Here is a 14713-nt window from a genome sequence, read left to right as displayed (position 1 = left end):
ATCTATGTGTCTGTCTCTACTTCTACCTATCTATGTGTCTGTCTCTACTTCTACCTATCTATGTGTCTGTCTCTACTGCTACCTATCTATGTGTCTGTCTCTACTGCTACTTATCTATGTGTCTGTCTCTACTGCTACCTATCTATGTGTCTGTCTCTACTGCTACTTATCTATGTGTCTGTCTCTACTGCTACCTATCTATGTGTCTGTCTCTACTTCTACCTATCTATGTGTCTGTCTCTACTTCTACCTATCTATGTGTCTGTCTCTACTGCTACCTATCTATGTGTCTGTCTCTACTTCTACCTATCTATGTGTCTGTCTCTACTGCTACCTATCTATGTGTCTGTCTCTACTTCTACCTATCTATGTGTCTGTCTCTACTTCTACCTATCTATGTGTCTGTCTCTATTGCTACTTATCTATGTGTCTGTCTCTACTTCTACCTATCTATGTGTCTGTCTCTACTGCTACCTATCTATGTGTCTGTCTCTACTTCTACCTATCTATGTGTCTGTCTCTACTTCTACCTATCTATGTGTCTGTCTCTACTGCTACCTATCTATGTGTCTGTCTCTACTTCTACCTATCTATGTGTCTGTCTCTACTGCTACCTATCTATGTGTCTGTCTCTACTGCTACCTATCTATGTGTCTGTCTCTACTTCTACCTATCTATGTGTCTGTCTCTACTGCTACCTATCTATGTGTCTGTGCTCCCATCTGTATGTTCATCTGTCTGACTCTATGTCTGTCTGTCGATCCCTCCACCCGTTGCCACTGCAGTGATCCTGAGTCCGTATGGTCTGTCGGGCTCTCTGACGGGCCAGGCCTATAAGATGAGTGACCAAGCCGTGAGGAAGCTGATGGAGGAGTGGAGCTACTTCTACCCCATGGTGCTGCAGCGCCATAGAGAGGGGGGCACAGGGGGTGCCGGCATTGGGGGCATGGGTGCGGAGAGGGAGGGCACTGACCCGCTGTTTGACCCCAACAGTCATGTGGCCGTCGAGGTCATCGTAGGTATGTATGGTAACGTTCAAAACACTTGCTACCAGGGCTGGCTGTAGCCTTTTGGGGGCCATAAGCGAGATTTGGTTGTGGGGCCCCCCACCAATCGGGCACATTTGTATTTTATTTTTAAACTAATTTCCTGAAATTCTACCCATTTTTTGCCATGGGGTGTAGAGAAATATTAGCCTTTTTTACATGATATCTGAGTGAGAGTGACTAACAAAATCAATGTGGGCCCCCTGGAGGTCAGGGCTCCTGGACACGTGCCCTGGTCAGTATTCCGCCATGATTACTATAAGTTTAGATAACTAGCTAGACTAACCTACCAATCCTTTTTTTTAAATCTAATTGACTGACTGTCAGTGACTGACAAAACAAGAGAAAAACTGCTGATGCACAAGCAAATTTCGAACTTGCACCTTGTGTATTCTACTATTTTAACTCTCAACAGTAAGTTGAGACCAACTGAGTTCCTAAACTCCTAAACTGAGTTCCCACTCGGGAACCACCACTTATGTTGCGTATGCCTGGAGCCGGCCCTGCTTGCTACCTTTGAATGTAATTGAATGTACACACTTTGCTGTATGTACATTATTACGACCTGGCTCATAGTTCGTAACAACAAAGGGAGACCACGCATGACTTAAATGTAAAAAGGAATACATTTATTCAACTAATTAATAATAAATACAAAAATGTAACACAAGCTGTGGACGTCTGTAGGATCAGTAGTGTATGCAGTGTGTGGATGTGTGAGAGGGTGTTGTATGGTGAAAACAACAAAAAAACTAAAGGTGGTGGAAGCCAGCCTGCCAGTCAGGGAAGAGATTGTTGGCTGATGTGGCCTCCCTTTATAGCCTGCAGGCTAAGCATGCCCAGGTGTACCACATCAGCTGACGATCCTCCCAGCTCTGACCAAGTGAATCCAGCTATGATCCATTTTTGATGTCACTTGTTAAATCCACTTTAGTCAGTGTAGATGAGGTTAGGGGACAGGTTAAAGAATGATTTTAAGCCTTGAGACAATTGAGACATGGATTTTATATGTGTCGTTCAGAGGGTGAATGAGCAAAACAAAAAATGTAAGTGCCTTTGAACGGGGCATTGTAGTAGGTGCCAGGCGCACCGGTTTGTGTCAAGAACTGCAACGCTGCTGGGTTTTTGTCGTGTATATCAAGAATGGTCCACCACCCAAAGGACATCTAGCCAACTTGACACACAGCATTGGAGTCAATATGGGCCAGCATCCCTGTGGAATGCTTTCGACACCTTGTCGAGTCCATGCCCCAACTAATTGATGCTGCAAAAGGGGGGGAGGGGTGCAACTCAATATTAGGGAGGTGTTCCTAATGTTTTGTACACTCAGTGTACGCGCATGAACAATAGGCTATGGGTGACAGTAGACTATGGGTAACAGTAGGCTATGGGTGACAGGATATGGGTGACAGTAGGCTATTGGTGACAGTAGGCTATTGGTGACAGTAGGCTATGGGTAACAGTAGGCTATGGGTGACAGTAGGCTATTGGTGACAGTAGGCTATGGGTGACAGTAGGCTATTGGTGACAGTAGGCTATGGGTGACAGTAGAATATGGGTGACAGTAGGCTATGGGTGACAGTGGGCTATTGGTGACACTAGGCTATATGTGACACTAGGCTATGGGTGACAGTAGGCTATGGGTGACAGTAGGCTATGGGTGACAGTAGGCTATGGGTGACAGTAGGCTATGGGTGACAGTAGGCTATGGGCGACAGTAGGCTATGGGTGACAGTAGACTATGGGCGACCGTAGGCTATGGGTGACAGTATGCTATGGGTACAGTAGGCTATGGGTGACAGTATGCTATGGGTGACAGTAGGCTATTGGCAAAGTGTTTTGATATGGTGTTACTGAAATGTATTATCTTTATCACACCTAAAGAGGGAACAACAGAGAACAACAGCTCTTCATCGATTTTAGTCTCAGCTTTGATTGCACATTCATTGTCTGTTTGAGGCTAAATGATACTGGAGGTGGTTAATTAGTGGTGGATCCAGTGCTCTCAAGGGAGAAGTGTTATGTCTCTCAGAGTGCATTGAAATGAGAAGGAAAGACAAGAGGAGAGAAAGGGAGAGGTGTGGAGGGGAGGAGAGGAGAGGAGTGGAGAGAGGAGGAGAGGGGAGGAGAAGGGAAGAGGGGAGGGGAAAAGGAGAGATTGGGAGAAGATGAGAGAAGCTCCAGGGAGTGACGGAAACACAGCATGGTGTAATCAGCCCATTGACTGGCTGCCAAGCCCATCGACTGGCTGCCTGACCCCTCATCATTGATTAGAACTGATTGAAATCGGACCTCCCTAAGCCCAGTACCAGCCAGCCACTGTAGGCCATGCAATGATTAACCAATCCAGTGTGTATTGGCCACAGAAGGAGTGTGTGGGGTGGACATGAGTGCATCTGTGTGAGTGTGAGGGGATTTAAACTACTCTTTCATCTTCTTCTAGGTGGTGTGAGGATGATCTACCCAGCAGCCTTTGTGCTGGTTGCCCATGGCGACCTGCCTGTGGACCAGCCCCTACCTGCCCCCGGAGCCCAGGGGCTCAGCAGAGACCCCTCCCATTGTAGCATCCCCCTCACACCGCCCACCTCACCTGAACAGCCCTGCTCAGGTACTGGATGCCTCTACCACCACACCATATCATCATCATAAACTCCAGAACTTGACCCTAAATAATTACATACCCAAAATGACTCTGATTCAGCTCTACTTGCACAACAGCAAAACAACTCATTACTGCAATCCATAACCCAACTCTAAATGAAATCAAATCCATAATCAACATTGAATGAAGTCTACTTGATGAATATCTAATAAATTAAGAAATAAAACAGCTGATACAAACAAACTAATAATGCTATACTCTAGCTGCAGAGTTGTTCTTGAGTGTCTGATTGCAATTTCTCAATATCTCAAGAGTCCTAGTAAAGTGTCTCCTGCCGTGCACTTTTAAGACATCCACCCACAGCCTTGCCAAAGGGAACAAACTCCAGTGAATAATGTCATCTGTTGATTATTTCAGCAGACAGTGGCTTTGTGACAGTGTCCAGCATCCTCCCTGCCCAGGAGAGGGCCATTGGGGCCACCAACCACAGCCCAAAGCATTCTGGGAAGAAACTGACCAATCAGGTGGTGCATCAGGCATGGAAGGAGTGTTATCTCAACCAACTGCAACACAAGTGAGTGTCTAGAGAGGCTGCTGGCTAACCGGGGCACAGCTTCAGACACTGTTTATCTCTTGGCATTTGTGGTGGAATTGTTAGTGTTGATGTGCAGTGACACGATTGGCGCCCTCACGCCTCTCTTTGTGCCCCCAGATGCAGTGTGCCCAGTAGCGTGACGCCAAAGAAGGAGGCGCCAAACGGGGTGACCACCTGGGACTTTATCGACTCGGGCGAGAGGGCACCCTGCAGCTGCTCCAGGTTGGCACAGGGGTTGGCATCTGGGCGGTGAAGCCTATTGAAATTGAATATTGCGTATTGATTATGTAGAAATAATGTGAACATTGTGAAAATGTAGTGTAAGTATTTGTATTAAATATACTGTGTTGATATGATATGATGTAGACAAGTCCTCACAAGTTGCTACACATAGTTGAAAGTGTTCAGTATGTTTAAGAACAGAATCCTCACCTGCCACGCTAGTTCTGGCTGCCATCATATCCTGTTTCTCTTCCTGAAGGTTAAAGCAGCAGCAGAAACAGCAGCAGCAGACCAACACCTCCTCTGCCAACCCTCTGTCTGGTGCCAACCCCACCCCCTCCCTGGGCCCAGCACTTCCTCCTCCCTCTCTGCCTAAGCACAAGGCCACGGACAAGTCCGAGAAACCCGACAAACAGCCCAAGAGGGTCGCCGCCATGACCCCCTTCCACCACCGGCTCTCTGTGGGCCAGGAGACCTGCCAGGAACAAGACTCCACTGGAGGGTCCCAGCTCGGCCTAGTCGCCCTGGACCCTCTCCTGGATCCCATGCCCACCTGCAAGTACCCCAAGCCCCTCTCAGCTGGCAGGAAAGCTCCCCAGTCCCTGCTCCACTCTCCCGTCTCCCCATTACCCCCCACGCTCAGCCCCCATCCGCGGGTGGGGCAGGACCCTGAGGTACTGGATGCTCCTGTGGGCATGGCCCCCTGTCCAGATGGGGCGTCAGGGCTGGGGGTGATGGAGCCCAGTGCGACTGCTCTCTATGCAGCCCCTCTGGGGCCCAGAGAGAGGGAAGCTGGGGCGGGCTGGTGGAGGGGCTTCAGGACTCCTAGGGCTGATAAGGCTGAGTTCAGGCCTCCAGAGCTGCCCAGTGACAGAGTGGAATTAAAGACAGAGACACAGGTCACTGAGGGAGTTGCACTGAAAAGGTGAGAGAGAGACCAGTTCATAAATGTAGAAACTAATGACACGCACTCACGCACGCCAGCATTCACGCAAGCACGCAGGCAGGCACACAAACAAACACACACTCCGAGGATCACTCTAAGTTTCCTATCTAATTTCCCTCCAGACTATTCGCGCAGACAGAGAAGTGTTTCAAGATATCCGAGGAGCGTGTTAGGGAACACATCCAGACCCTGGGTCTACTGCAGCAGCCTGGGGTGGAAGGGCTGGGGGACCTTGGGGACGACCCGTATGACTTCAAGGAGGGAGACATCGAGTACAGCTTCCCCACCTCCAAGAGACTGAAGGGCCGAGACCCTAGCAAGAGAGGCCCCAAGGTAAGTAAAAACAAATTGCAATGATTATTATTGTTGGTGGATAGGGCTGTTACAGTGACTGTATTACTGCTGCAGTCCAATTCCAAGTGACCGTTTAGTTATGGTAACTACTGTAGGCTTCTCAAAGCTCTGATGCTGCTGAAGGTCATTAGTAGCCTACCAAATTTGCTAACTGCCTGGTACTCAGCCCTCTATTGTTCCTCTAATTAGGCTAACATCAATGCAAATGTCATTGAAAATCAAATCAAACACTTCACGAGAGCCCATGAGCTCATGTTGCGCAACATTTCTATAGGCTATGTAATTGTGTGAGAAAACAGAGTTTTGATGGCCTCTATTCAAAACAGGATCCCATCAGCTTTCTATAGGCTAGGCATACTATACTTATTTAGCAACTTTCCTAATATTAAGCACATTGCTTTGCTTCACAACAGGAGTACAGCCTATCTGGCTTGCATGCAACTGAACCATGGGAAAAGCGTCCTCCATTTACAGTGCCTTGCAAAAGCATTTATCCCCCTTGGCGTTTGTCCTATTTTGTTGCATTACATCCTGTAATTTAAATGGATTTTTATTTGGATTTAATTTAATGGATATACACAAAATAGTCCAAATTGGTGAAATGAAATGAAAAAATAAGTTATTTCAAAAAATAAAAATAATTATAAACGGAAAAGTGGTGCATGTATATGTATTCACCCCTTTTGCTATGAAGCCCCTAAATAAGATCTGGTGCAACCAATTACGTTCAAAGTCACATAATTAGTTAAATAAAGTCCACCTGTGTGCAATCTAAGTGTCACATGATCTGTCACATGATCTCAGTATATATACATCTGTTCTGAAAGGCCCCAGAGTCTGCAACACCACTAAGCAAGGGGCACCACCAAGCAAGTGGCACCATGAAGACCAAGGAGCTCTCCAAACAGGTCAGGGACAAAGTTGTGGAGAAGTACAGATCAGGATTGGGTCCTAAAACAATATCAGAAACTTTGAACATCCCACGGAGCACCATTAAATCCATTATTAAAAAATGGAAAGAATATGGCACCACAACAAACCTGCCAAGAGAGGGCCGCCCACCAAAACTCACGGACCAGGCAAGGAGGGCATTAATCAGAGAGGCAACAAAGAGACCAAAGATAACCCTGAAGGAGCTACAAAGTTCCACAGCGGAGATGGGAGTATCTGTCCATAGGATCACTTTAAGCCATACACTCCACAGAGCTGGGCTTTACGGAAGAGTGTCCAGAAAAAAAGCCATTGCTTAAAGAAAAAATAAGCAAACACGTTTTGTGTTCACCAAAAGGCATGTGGGAGACTCCACAAACACATGGAAGAAGGTACTCTGGTCAGATGAGACTAAAATTGAGCTTTTTGGCCATCAAGGAAAACGCTACGTCTGGCGCAAACCCAACACCTCTCATCACCCCGAGAACACCATCCCCACAGTGAAGCATGGTGGTGGCAGCATCATGCTGGGGGGGATGTTTTTTTCTGGCAGGAACTGGGAAACTGGTCAGAATGGAAGGAATGATGGATGGCGCTAAATACAGGGAAATTCTTGAGGGAAACCTGTTTCAGTCTTCCAGAGATTTGAGACTGGGACGGAGGTTCACCTTCCAGCAGGACAATGACCCTAAGCATACTGCTAAAGCAACACTCGACTGGTGTAAGGGGAATTATTTAAATGTCTTGGAGTGGCCTAGTCAAAGCACAGACCTCAGAGGAACCCATCCAACTTGAAGGATAAATAAATAAGAATTTGATCTTAACTGACTTTCCATGTTAAATAAAGGTTAAAACATTTTTTTAAAGGAGCTAGAGCAGTTTTGCCTTGAAGAATGGGCAAAAATCCCAGTAGCTAGATGTGCCAAGCTTATAGAGACATACCCCAAGAGACTTGCAGCTGTAATTGCTGCAAAAGGTGGATCTACAAAGTATTGAATTTGGGGGGGGTTGAATAGTTATGCACACTCAAGTTTTTTTTTTTTTGTCTAATTTCTTGTTGGTTTCACCCCAAATAATATTTTGCATCTTGAAAGTGGTAGGCATGTTGTGTAAATCAAATGATACAAACCCCCTAAAAAGGTATTTTAATTCCAGGTTGTAAGGCAACAATATAGGAAAAATGTCAAGGGGGTGAATACTTTCGCAAGCCACTGTAAGTGGATATATGACATGTATTTTTTTCCCCTGCCCCTGTTCCGAGACATGTGCATGATAATGGCCCATTCTAAATCAAAACTAATTTCACTCATATATTATTTAGTATGTGTAAAGACAAGATTAAATCAAGAATAGTCTGATGGGTGATAATATTAGCCTATCACTTGTGGAAGATAGATATATTATCACTTGTGAATTAAACCTATATTATCACTTGTGAATTATATAATATATCTTGTGAATGATACCTATATTATCACTTGTGAATGATACCTACATATATTATCACTTGTCAATGATACTTATATTATCACTTGTGAATTATATAATATATCTTGTGAATGATGTCCAGCTTTTCTGCAGTAAGGCAAAAAACAGCACATGCCTTTATGACTTTTTCAAATCATAGTCGCACACCTCATGTAGCCTAGCCCATAGGCCTATTTGTTTTGATAAAGTTTATCACAACTAAAGTGGGGTTACAGAAAATAACTCCCCACAAAACCCAAACGGAAAATCACAACTTATATATGATCCCCAATCAGAGACAACGATAGACAGCTGCCTCTGATTGGGAACCACACATGGCAAAAACAACAAAGAAATAGAAAACATAGAATCTCCCACCCGAGTCACACCCTGACCTAACCAAACATAGAGAATAAATAAGGATCTCTAAGGTCAGGGTGTGACAAAAGTATTACATGCATATATTGCATTTGCGGTCACTTTTGAGAATGGTGTTTTCCTGCTAATGGAACTTTCACAATTATAGCTTACTGCCATGTGTGCATTGTTGCGCTTATAATGTGAAGAAAGCCCAGTAGTTTATCAACATTTTAAGCTAAACGTGTTGATCTGTTGCATCAGCCTCATGCTTTTGCTGTTCGTTAGGCCTACTAATTTTGTTGGCTGACGAAAAGTAAATGTGGACAGTTCTTCTAACATCTTCAATATGCCTCTCGGAATTTGATAAGAAGGAGGCGCGCAGTTGTGTCCCCGATGTGTCTGTCTTCACTTGTAGGCATCTTAGCTCTGAAGTAGGCTAAGGACTTGATCACGTGACAGGCATTGGCTAATAAGAATTGAGATATCTGAGAGAGCCATGTGAGTTAGAGGTGGTTCGGAGCACGCAGCTGGGAGAAGGGAATTATAGTTGTTATGTTCAGCCCAAGAGCACAATGGCCACTGGCAGCAAAAGGCATGGATTTTTTTAAGGGGCATTACAGCCACACAAGGGGGATGCCACCGGGAAATTCGAGGCATTATCAACTGCTTGTTAAATTGTGAATGAGAGACTGATGAAGTGTGTGCAGCCTGCGCAAAAAACAAAGCAAAGCTCATGCCTTTCATGCAACTTTTTTCAAATCATCATTAGTCACATCATGCAGCCTTGGAATGTATTAAAAATCAAAACATGTAGCCCAACGTTTGTATCACAACTAAAGTTGCATGAATAACTCTAAATTAAGCATATAGTAAGACCTGTTTCTTTGTTAACCCCTCAACACAGAACAGCAGCATGTGCGCACTCCATCAGAAATCAATTTTATTCAGCTATGTTCAATTGTATTCAATTGTATTCTGTATATACTATAAAATAATGTCACGGAATTCTAGGCAAATCTTGTTTGCTAAATGAACTAGTGTAGCCCACAGCCATATGGTATAGCCAGATCAGAACCTAACATAAGGACAACTCAGAGTATGCTATTGTGTTATTCTGAAATAGACAACATTTTCTTCATTTCATGTTTCTTTAGACCTGTCTAAAATAAATAATGGATTTATTGTGACGGTATAGGCTATATTAAATGTATTTATTAGACTTTTTAAAATGTAGATTTTCCAAAGGTCTGCATCAGTGGCTTGTAGGCTATGCGTGGATGCCAGGAGCTGCTAAATGTGTTTATGTTAATTAACGGTGAATTACAGTGAGACCGGAAGTAATTTGGTTGACAATCACCTGCTGACAAAATTTCATGAATATAACTGTCTTCCAGGGAGAGGATATCAGCAACGGTGCACTGCCTGATGGGAAAGACGCCATGTCCATCTTTAGCTCTGCCCCCAAAGCTGGTAAGGATTTGAATGTTGACAACGCATGTATTATGAGGTGTGTTCTTTGCGCTGTGTTTGATTGTCTTGTTTGTGTGTTTCTAGATGATGACTCACCGCAGGACGACGAGGCGGCCAAAGCCCAAAACCCTCCTCTAACCAGGGAGACTGATCTGGTGGTCCTCATCTCAGACCTGGAGAACATTTTCGACGAGGATGAGGAGGAACTTGGGGTGAGAAACATTTGAACAATTACTGGATGTCTAAAATCTGTTTCATTTTCATTCCCTCGTTCAACCAAGCGCTATACACTCATCATAATAATACATAGTTGTATACTGTACTGTGCATGCCATTTAGCAGACACTTTTATCCAAGGAGACTTAGATATGTGTGGTATAATAATTTGTAGACTGCTTGCCCCAATCAGCACAGAGCCAGGGTCCTGGTATCAGGAGGTGAAGACCGAAGGGAGGGGAGGGTGGCTGTGCCCTATCCTTCAAGTGAGTCTATCTTTACATGTACACATGTTCAGTAGTTTGTTTGTTATCTTAGCTTAGTTTAGCATGATTCTGAGACCTGGGAATAATAATCTTTCTTCTTCTCCTTCTCTCACATCTTCTCTGCCTGTTTCTGTCTGTTTTATCTCTCGTTGTCCATCACCGTCCCTCTCTCTCTCTCTCTCTCTTTCTCCTCCCCTCATCTCCTCCCCCCATCCCTCTCTCCATTCAGCAGTAGCAGACCTCCAGCGGATGTTCCCCACACCCCCGTCCCTGGAGCAGCACCCAGCCTTCTCCCCCATCATGACATACCGTGACACCCCCAGCCAAGAGCCCCCAGCCCCCTCGGGGGGCTCTGACCACCCCCTGGGCCCCCTGTCCTCCACCCAGCTCCAGGAGTACCGGATGGAGGTGGAGGAAGGCATGGCCAGTCCTAAACATGAGGACATTAAGGTGAGGCACCACAGTAGCAATGGGAATGGAAATGATTAAGTCTGTAGTATGTGCAGCAAATCTTGATGATAGACAATTCAAGATTGACTCTACCATATTTGAACAGTAAATTGCAATGGGATTGACTTTGTAAAGTGAGATAAGTCCCATGAAAAGTGACATCATGTAACCGATTGATATATTCAAATTGGTTAATATGGTTAGTGGTCATCAGTGTTTGGGAAACTACTCTGAAAATATAGTTTACCAAGCTACCAATTACTTCACACTGGAAGAAGTTAAACTACACTTAAGCTACCCTAAAGTTACTCTGAAAAGGTAGTTCACTACATCCAAACCACTTCGTAAAAAGTATGTATATGTGAAAAATATGTAACTCTGTAATGTCATTGACTATAAATTGCAAGAACAGATCACTTTGGGGTCATATGTTAACAGAATGTGTAATTTAGCCTATTAAACTCAAAATCTACGTGTGTTTCAAGTGAGAATTAGTCAGGTCTGATACCAAAAAAGAAAGGAAATGATTGCCTACTTCACCCATTTTTTATATTCGTTTTGAAGAAAAAGTAATGTGTAGTTCCAGTAGTAAGCTACAGTGTTAAATGGCAAAAAAGTAATTAAGTATTGAAAACAGTACATAGATTTGAATTGAGTTCAACTACCACCAAGCTACAGCTACAGTTACATTACTAGTTGAACTAGATGTAGTTCACTACTCCCCAACACTGGTGGTCGTATGATGAATGTTATAATAGTGAAAATGCTTAAAATAAAGTAGCTACAGGGCACTGTGCAGCCTAGCAGTGTTAATGTAAACTTTAGCGTCTCATTTGAACTTGACTGATGTTGCTGTAGCATGTTTATACCTGCTGGGCTGGCCTGCTAGAGGACTTACTGGTATGTGGAACCAGATACCTGAACTGCTCCTCACCATACAGCCTGTTTCAACTTGTGTCGGTGTTAAGTGCTAATTGTCTCTCTGTGACACATTGTGATACTGTGGGAACACATTTACAATGAGCTCTCCTTCCCCATCCCCCTCTGCAGGACTTCTCATTTGTGTACCGTGTCCCGTCTGTCCAGCCACAGATGGGCTGCTCCATGTTTGCTCCGCTGCGGACCCTCCCCAGCCAGTGTCTGCCCCCCATCAAGGTGCCTGACCAGTGTTACTACCGGCCCTCCTGGGCCCTGCTGCCCAAGATGGAGCATTACTCCTCCCTGCCGCCCTCCTTCATCAGAGATGGATATGTGTAAGTACTGTACCAAGGTTTGTTCTATTACAGCTGGATGGATGTTCATAAAATGTACCTTAAACGTTACCACGTTGAATTTACTGTGTGTGTGTGTGTCCTCCAGCAACGTCCCCAGTGTTGGGGACCAGGAGTATGCCCAGATGAGTGCCAGTGCCCTATCCATAGGCACCACCGGCGGCATCCTCCCCTCGCCCTCCCCTGCCACCCCCCGCTTCTCTGTCCCCACCCCGCGCACCCCCAAGGGCGTTGGCACGACCAGCGGGCAGGGCTCTGTGAAGCAGGAGGGCACCGGGACAGAGCTGAGCTCCCCTGCCTCCACGCCCTCCACCAGCCTGCCTATGAGCTCCCTGACTGAGCCCCATGCGTCCTGCCCCGCCCTGCCCGAGGCCCACAGCCTGTACGCCGCCCTGCTCCTCTCTGACTCAGTCCTCAACGTCTTCAAAGATCGCAACTTCGACAGCTGCTGCATCTGCGCCTGCAACATGAACGTGAAGGGTGCCGACGTGGGCGTGTACATCCCCGACTCCACTCTCGAGGACCAGTACCGCTGCATGTGTGGCTTCAGCGCCATCGTCAACCGCCGGCTGGCCCACGGCACGGGCCTCTTCCTGGAGGACGAGCTGGACATCTTCGGGAGGGGCTCGGAGGTGGGCCGGGCAGCCGAGAGGAGGCTGGCGCTGTGCCGCAGAGACCCACCCATGGGAGACCCCCGGGCCAAGCGCCCCCAGGACTCCTCCCCTGCCCCTTCCTCTGTCATGGGACTCCTCCAGGAGCAGTGCTCCCAGCCCATCTCCTCCCTGGCCTCCCTACACCTCCCTCCTGCCTGCTCCTGCCACGGCCGCCAGGGGGCCCTGCTCCAGAGCTGGATGGCTGACAAGCAGTGGGCGGATGGCAGTGATGCGTGTGTGGAGTGTTACAACGCGCTGGTACAGGGGCAGCAGTATGTGGATAACCCCGCCGGAGGGAAAGTTGATCCGGCTGTTGTGAGGAGCAGCGCTCTACACTCCTGGCCTCACACCAACGGTAAGGAGGAGTGATCCGGCTGGGATGATAGAAGGATGCCACGGGGTGATAGTAATTGGAGGATGACAGTAGGGATGACAGTGTTGATAGAACTGATAGTGGCTGTCTATCTGCAGTGAACTGATTACAGTTATAAATACACTATGTATACAAAAGTTTATGGGCACCCCTTTAATTAGTGGATTCGGCTATTTCAGCCACACCCATTGCTGACAGGTGTATAAAATAGATCACACATCCATACAATCTCCACAGACAAATATTGGCAGTAGAATGGCCTTAATGAAGAGCTCAGTGACTTGCAATGTGGCTTTCAATGTGGCCACGTCATAGGATGCCACCTTTCCAACAATTCAGTTTGTGAATGCTACTTGCCCGAATGCATAGTGGCAACTGTAAAGTTTGGTGGAGGAGGAATAATGTTTTCCATGGTTCCGGCTAGGCCCCTTAGTTCCAGTGAAGGGAAATCTTAACGCTACAGCAGACAATGACATTCTAGATGATTTTGTGCTTCTAACTTTGTGGCAACAGTTTGGGGAAGGCCCTTTCCTGTTAAGCATGACAATGCCCCCGTGCGCAAAGCGAGGTCCATACAGAAATGTTTTGTCAATATCGGTGGGGATGAATTTGACTGGCCTGCACAGAGCCCTGACCTCAACCCCATTTGGGACGAATTGGATCGCCGAATGTGAGCCAGGTCTAATCACCCAACATCAGTTCCCGACCCCACTAATGCTCCTGTGGCAGTCCCTGCAGCGTTGTTTCAACATATAGTGGAAAGCCTTCCCACAAGAGTGGAGGCTGTTAAAGCAGCAAAGGGGGGAGCAACTCCATATTAATGCCCATGATTTTTGAATGAGATGTTAGATGAGCAATAGTCCACATACTTTTGGTCATGTAGTGTAGCTTATTTTTTCTTAGAATGGAAAATTAAACAAGATCAGTACATTCACTCAAAGTTTAAATCCATGTTTCTCTATGTTAGATACGAACTGTTGTGTAATGTGACGTTCAATGTGTATGATGTCTAATGTTTATTTATGTAATGTATGTATTTCTGTGTGTGTGTGTGTGTGTGTGTGTTTGTTCTCGTGTGTGTGTTCTCGTTTGTGTGTTCTCGTGTGTGTGTGTGTGTGTGTCTCCTTGTCTCTCCCTAGTGTTGGACATCAGTATTCTGTCGTCCCAGGACGTGGTGCGTATGCTGCTGTCCCTGCAGCCCTTCCTCCAGGACGCAATCCAGAAGAAACGTACGGGCCGGACCTGGGAGAACATCCAGCATGTCCAGGGTCCACTCACATGGCAACAGTTCCACAAGATGGCCGGCCGGGGATCCTACGGTAAGCCACCAGGGACACTCTTTATTGACGTATCTACAGTAGATATTTGAAATGAACTGTATTTTAGATAGATTTCCCATTAACTGTTTGTGACTTCACTTTTGTGTAAATTATATTTGATGTCAACATTTCAGGTTCTTACACAGATCTCAATTTAGGAGTAAGGCCCCCTA

At 46.0% G+C, this 14713-nt stretch overlaps 1 protein-coding gene across 3 annotated transcripts in view; it reads left to right on the top strand.

The window, feature by feature from the left end:
- The window catches only part of LOC139543540 (mediator of RNA polymerase II transcription subunit 13-like), a 108441-nt gene that overhangs the window by 84601 nt on the left and 9127 nt on the right, over positions 1-14713 (top strand). The window contains exons 6-18 of one of the 3 annotated variants that reach the window (XM_071349719.1): positions 786-1019; positions 3490-3654; positions 4069-4222; positions 4361-4465; positions 4725-5390; positions 5534-5744; positions 9917-9992; positions 10077-10204; positions 10402-10474; positions 10704-10924; positions 11975-12177; positions 12284-13203; positions 14361-14540. In XM_071349719.1, coding sequence (XP_071205820.1) covers positions 786-1019; positions 3490-3654; positions 4069-4222; positions 4361-4465; positions 4725-5390; positions 5534-5744; positions 9917-9992; positions 10077-10204; positions 10402-10474; positions 10704-10924; positions 11975-12177; positions 12284-13203; positions 14361-14540 — 3336 coding nt within the window. Of the gene's footprint in view, positions 1-785; positions 1020-3489; positions 3655-4065; positions 4223-4360; positions 4466-4724; positions 5391-5533; positions 5745-9916; positions 9993-10076; positions 10205-10401; positions 10475-10703; positions 10925-11974; positions 12178-12283; positions 13204-14360; positions 14541-14713 lie in introns of all 3 variants that reach the window. The other 2 variants (XM_071349720.1, XM_071349718.1) reach the window with 2 other exon arrangements.

The sequence above is a fragment of the Salvelinus alpinus genome, chromosome 18 (genome assembly GCF_045679555.1).
Source record: "Salvelinus alpinus chromosome 18, SLU_Salpinus.1, whole genome shotgun sequence".
In the NCBI taxonomy this organism is placed as follows: Eukaryota; Metazoa; Chordata; class Actinopteri; order Salmoniformes; family Salmonidae; genus Salvelinus; species Salvelinus alpinus.
Note: the sequence above shows the minus strand (reverse complement) of the source record. Positions and strands in the feature narration are given on the sequence as shown.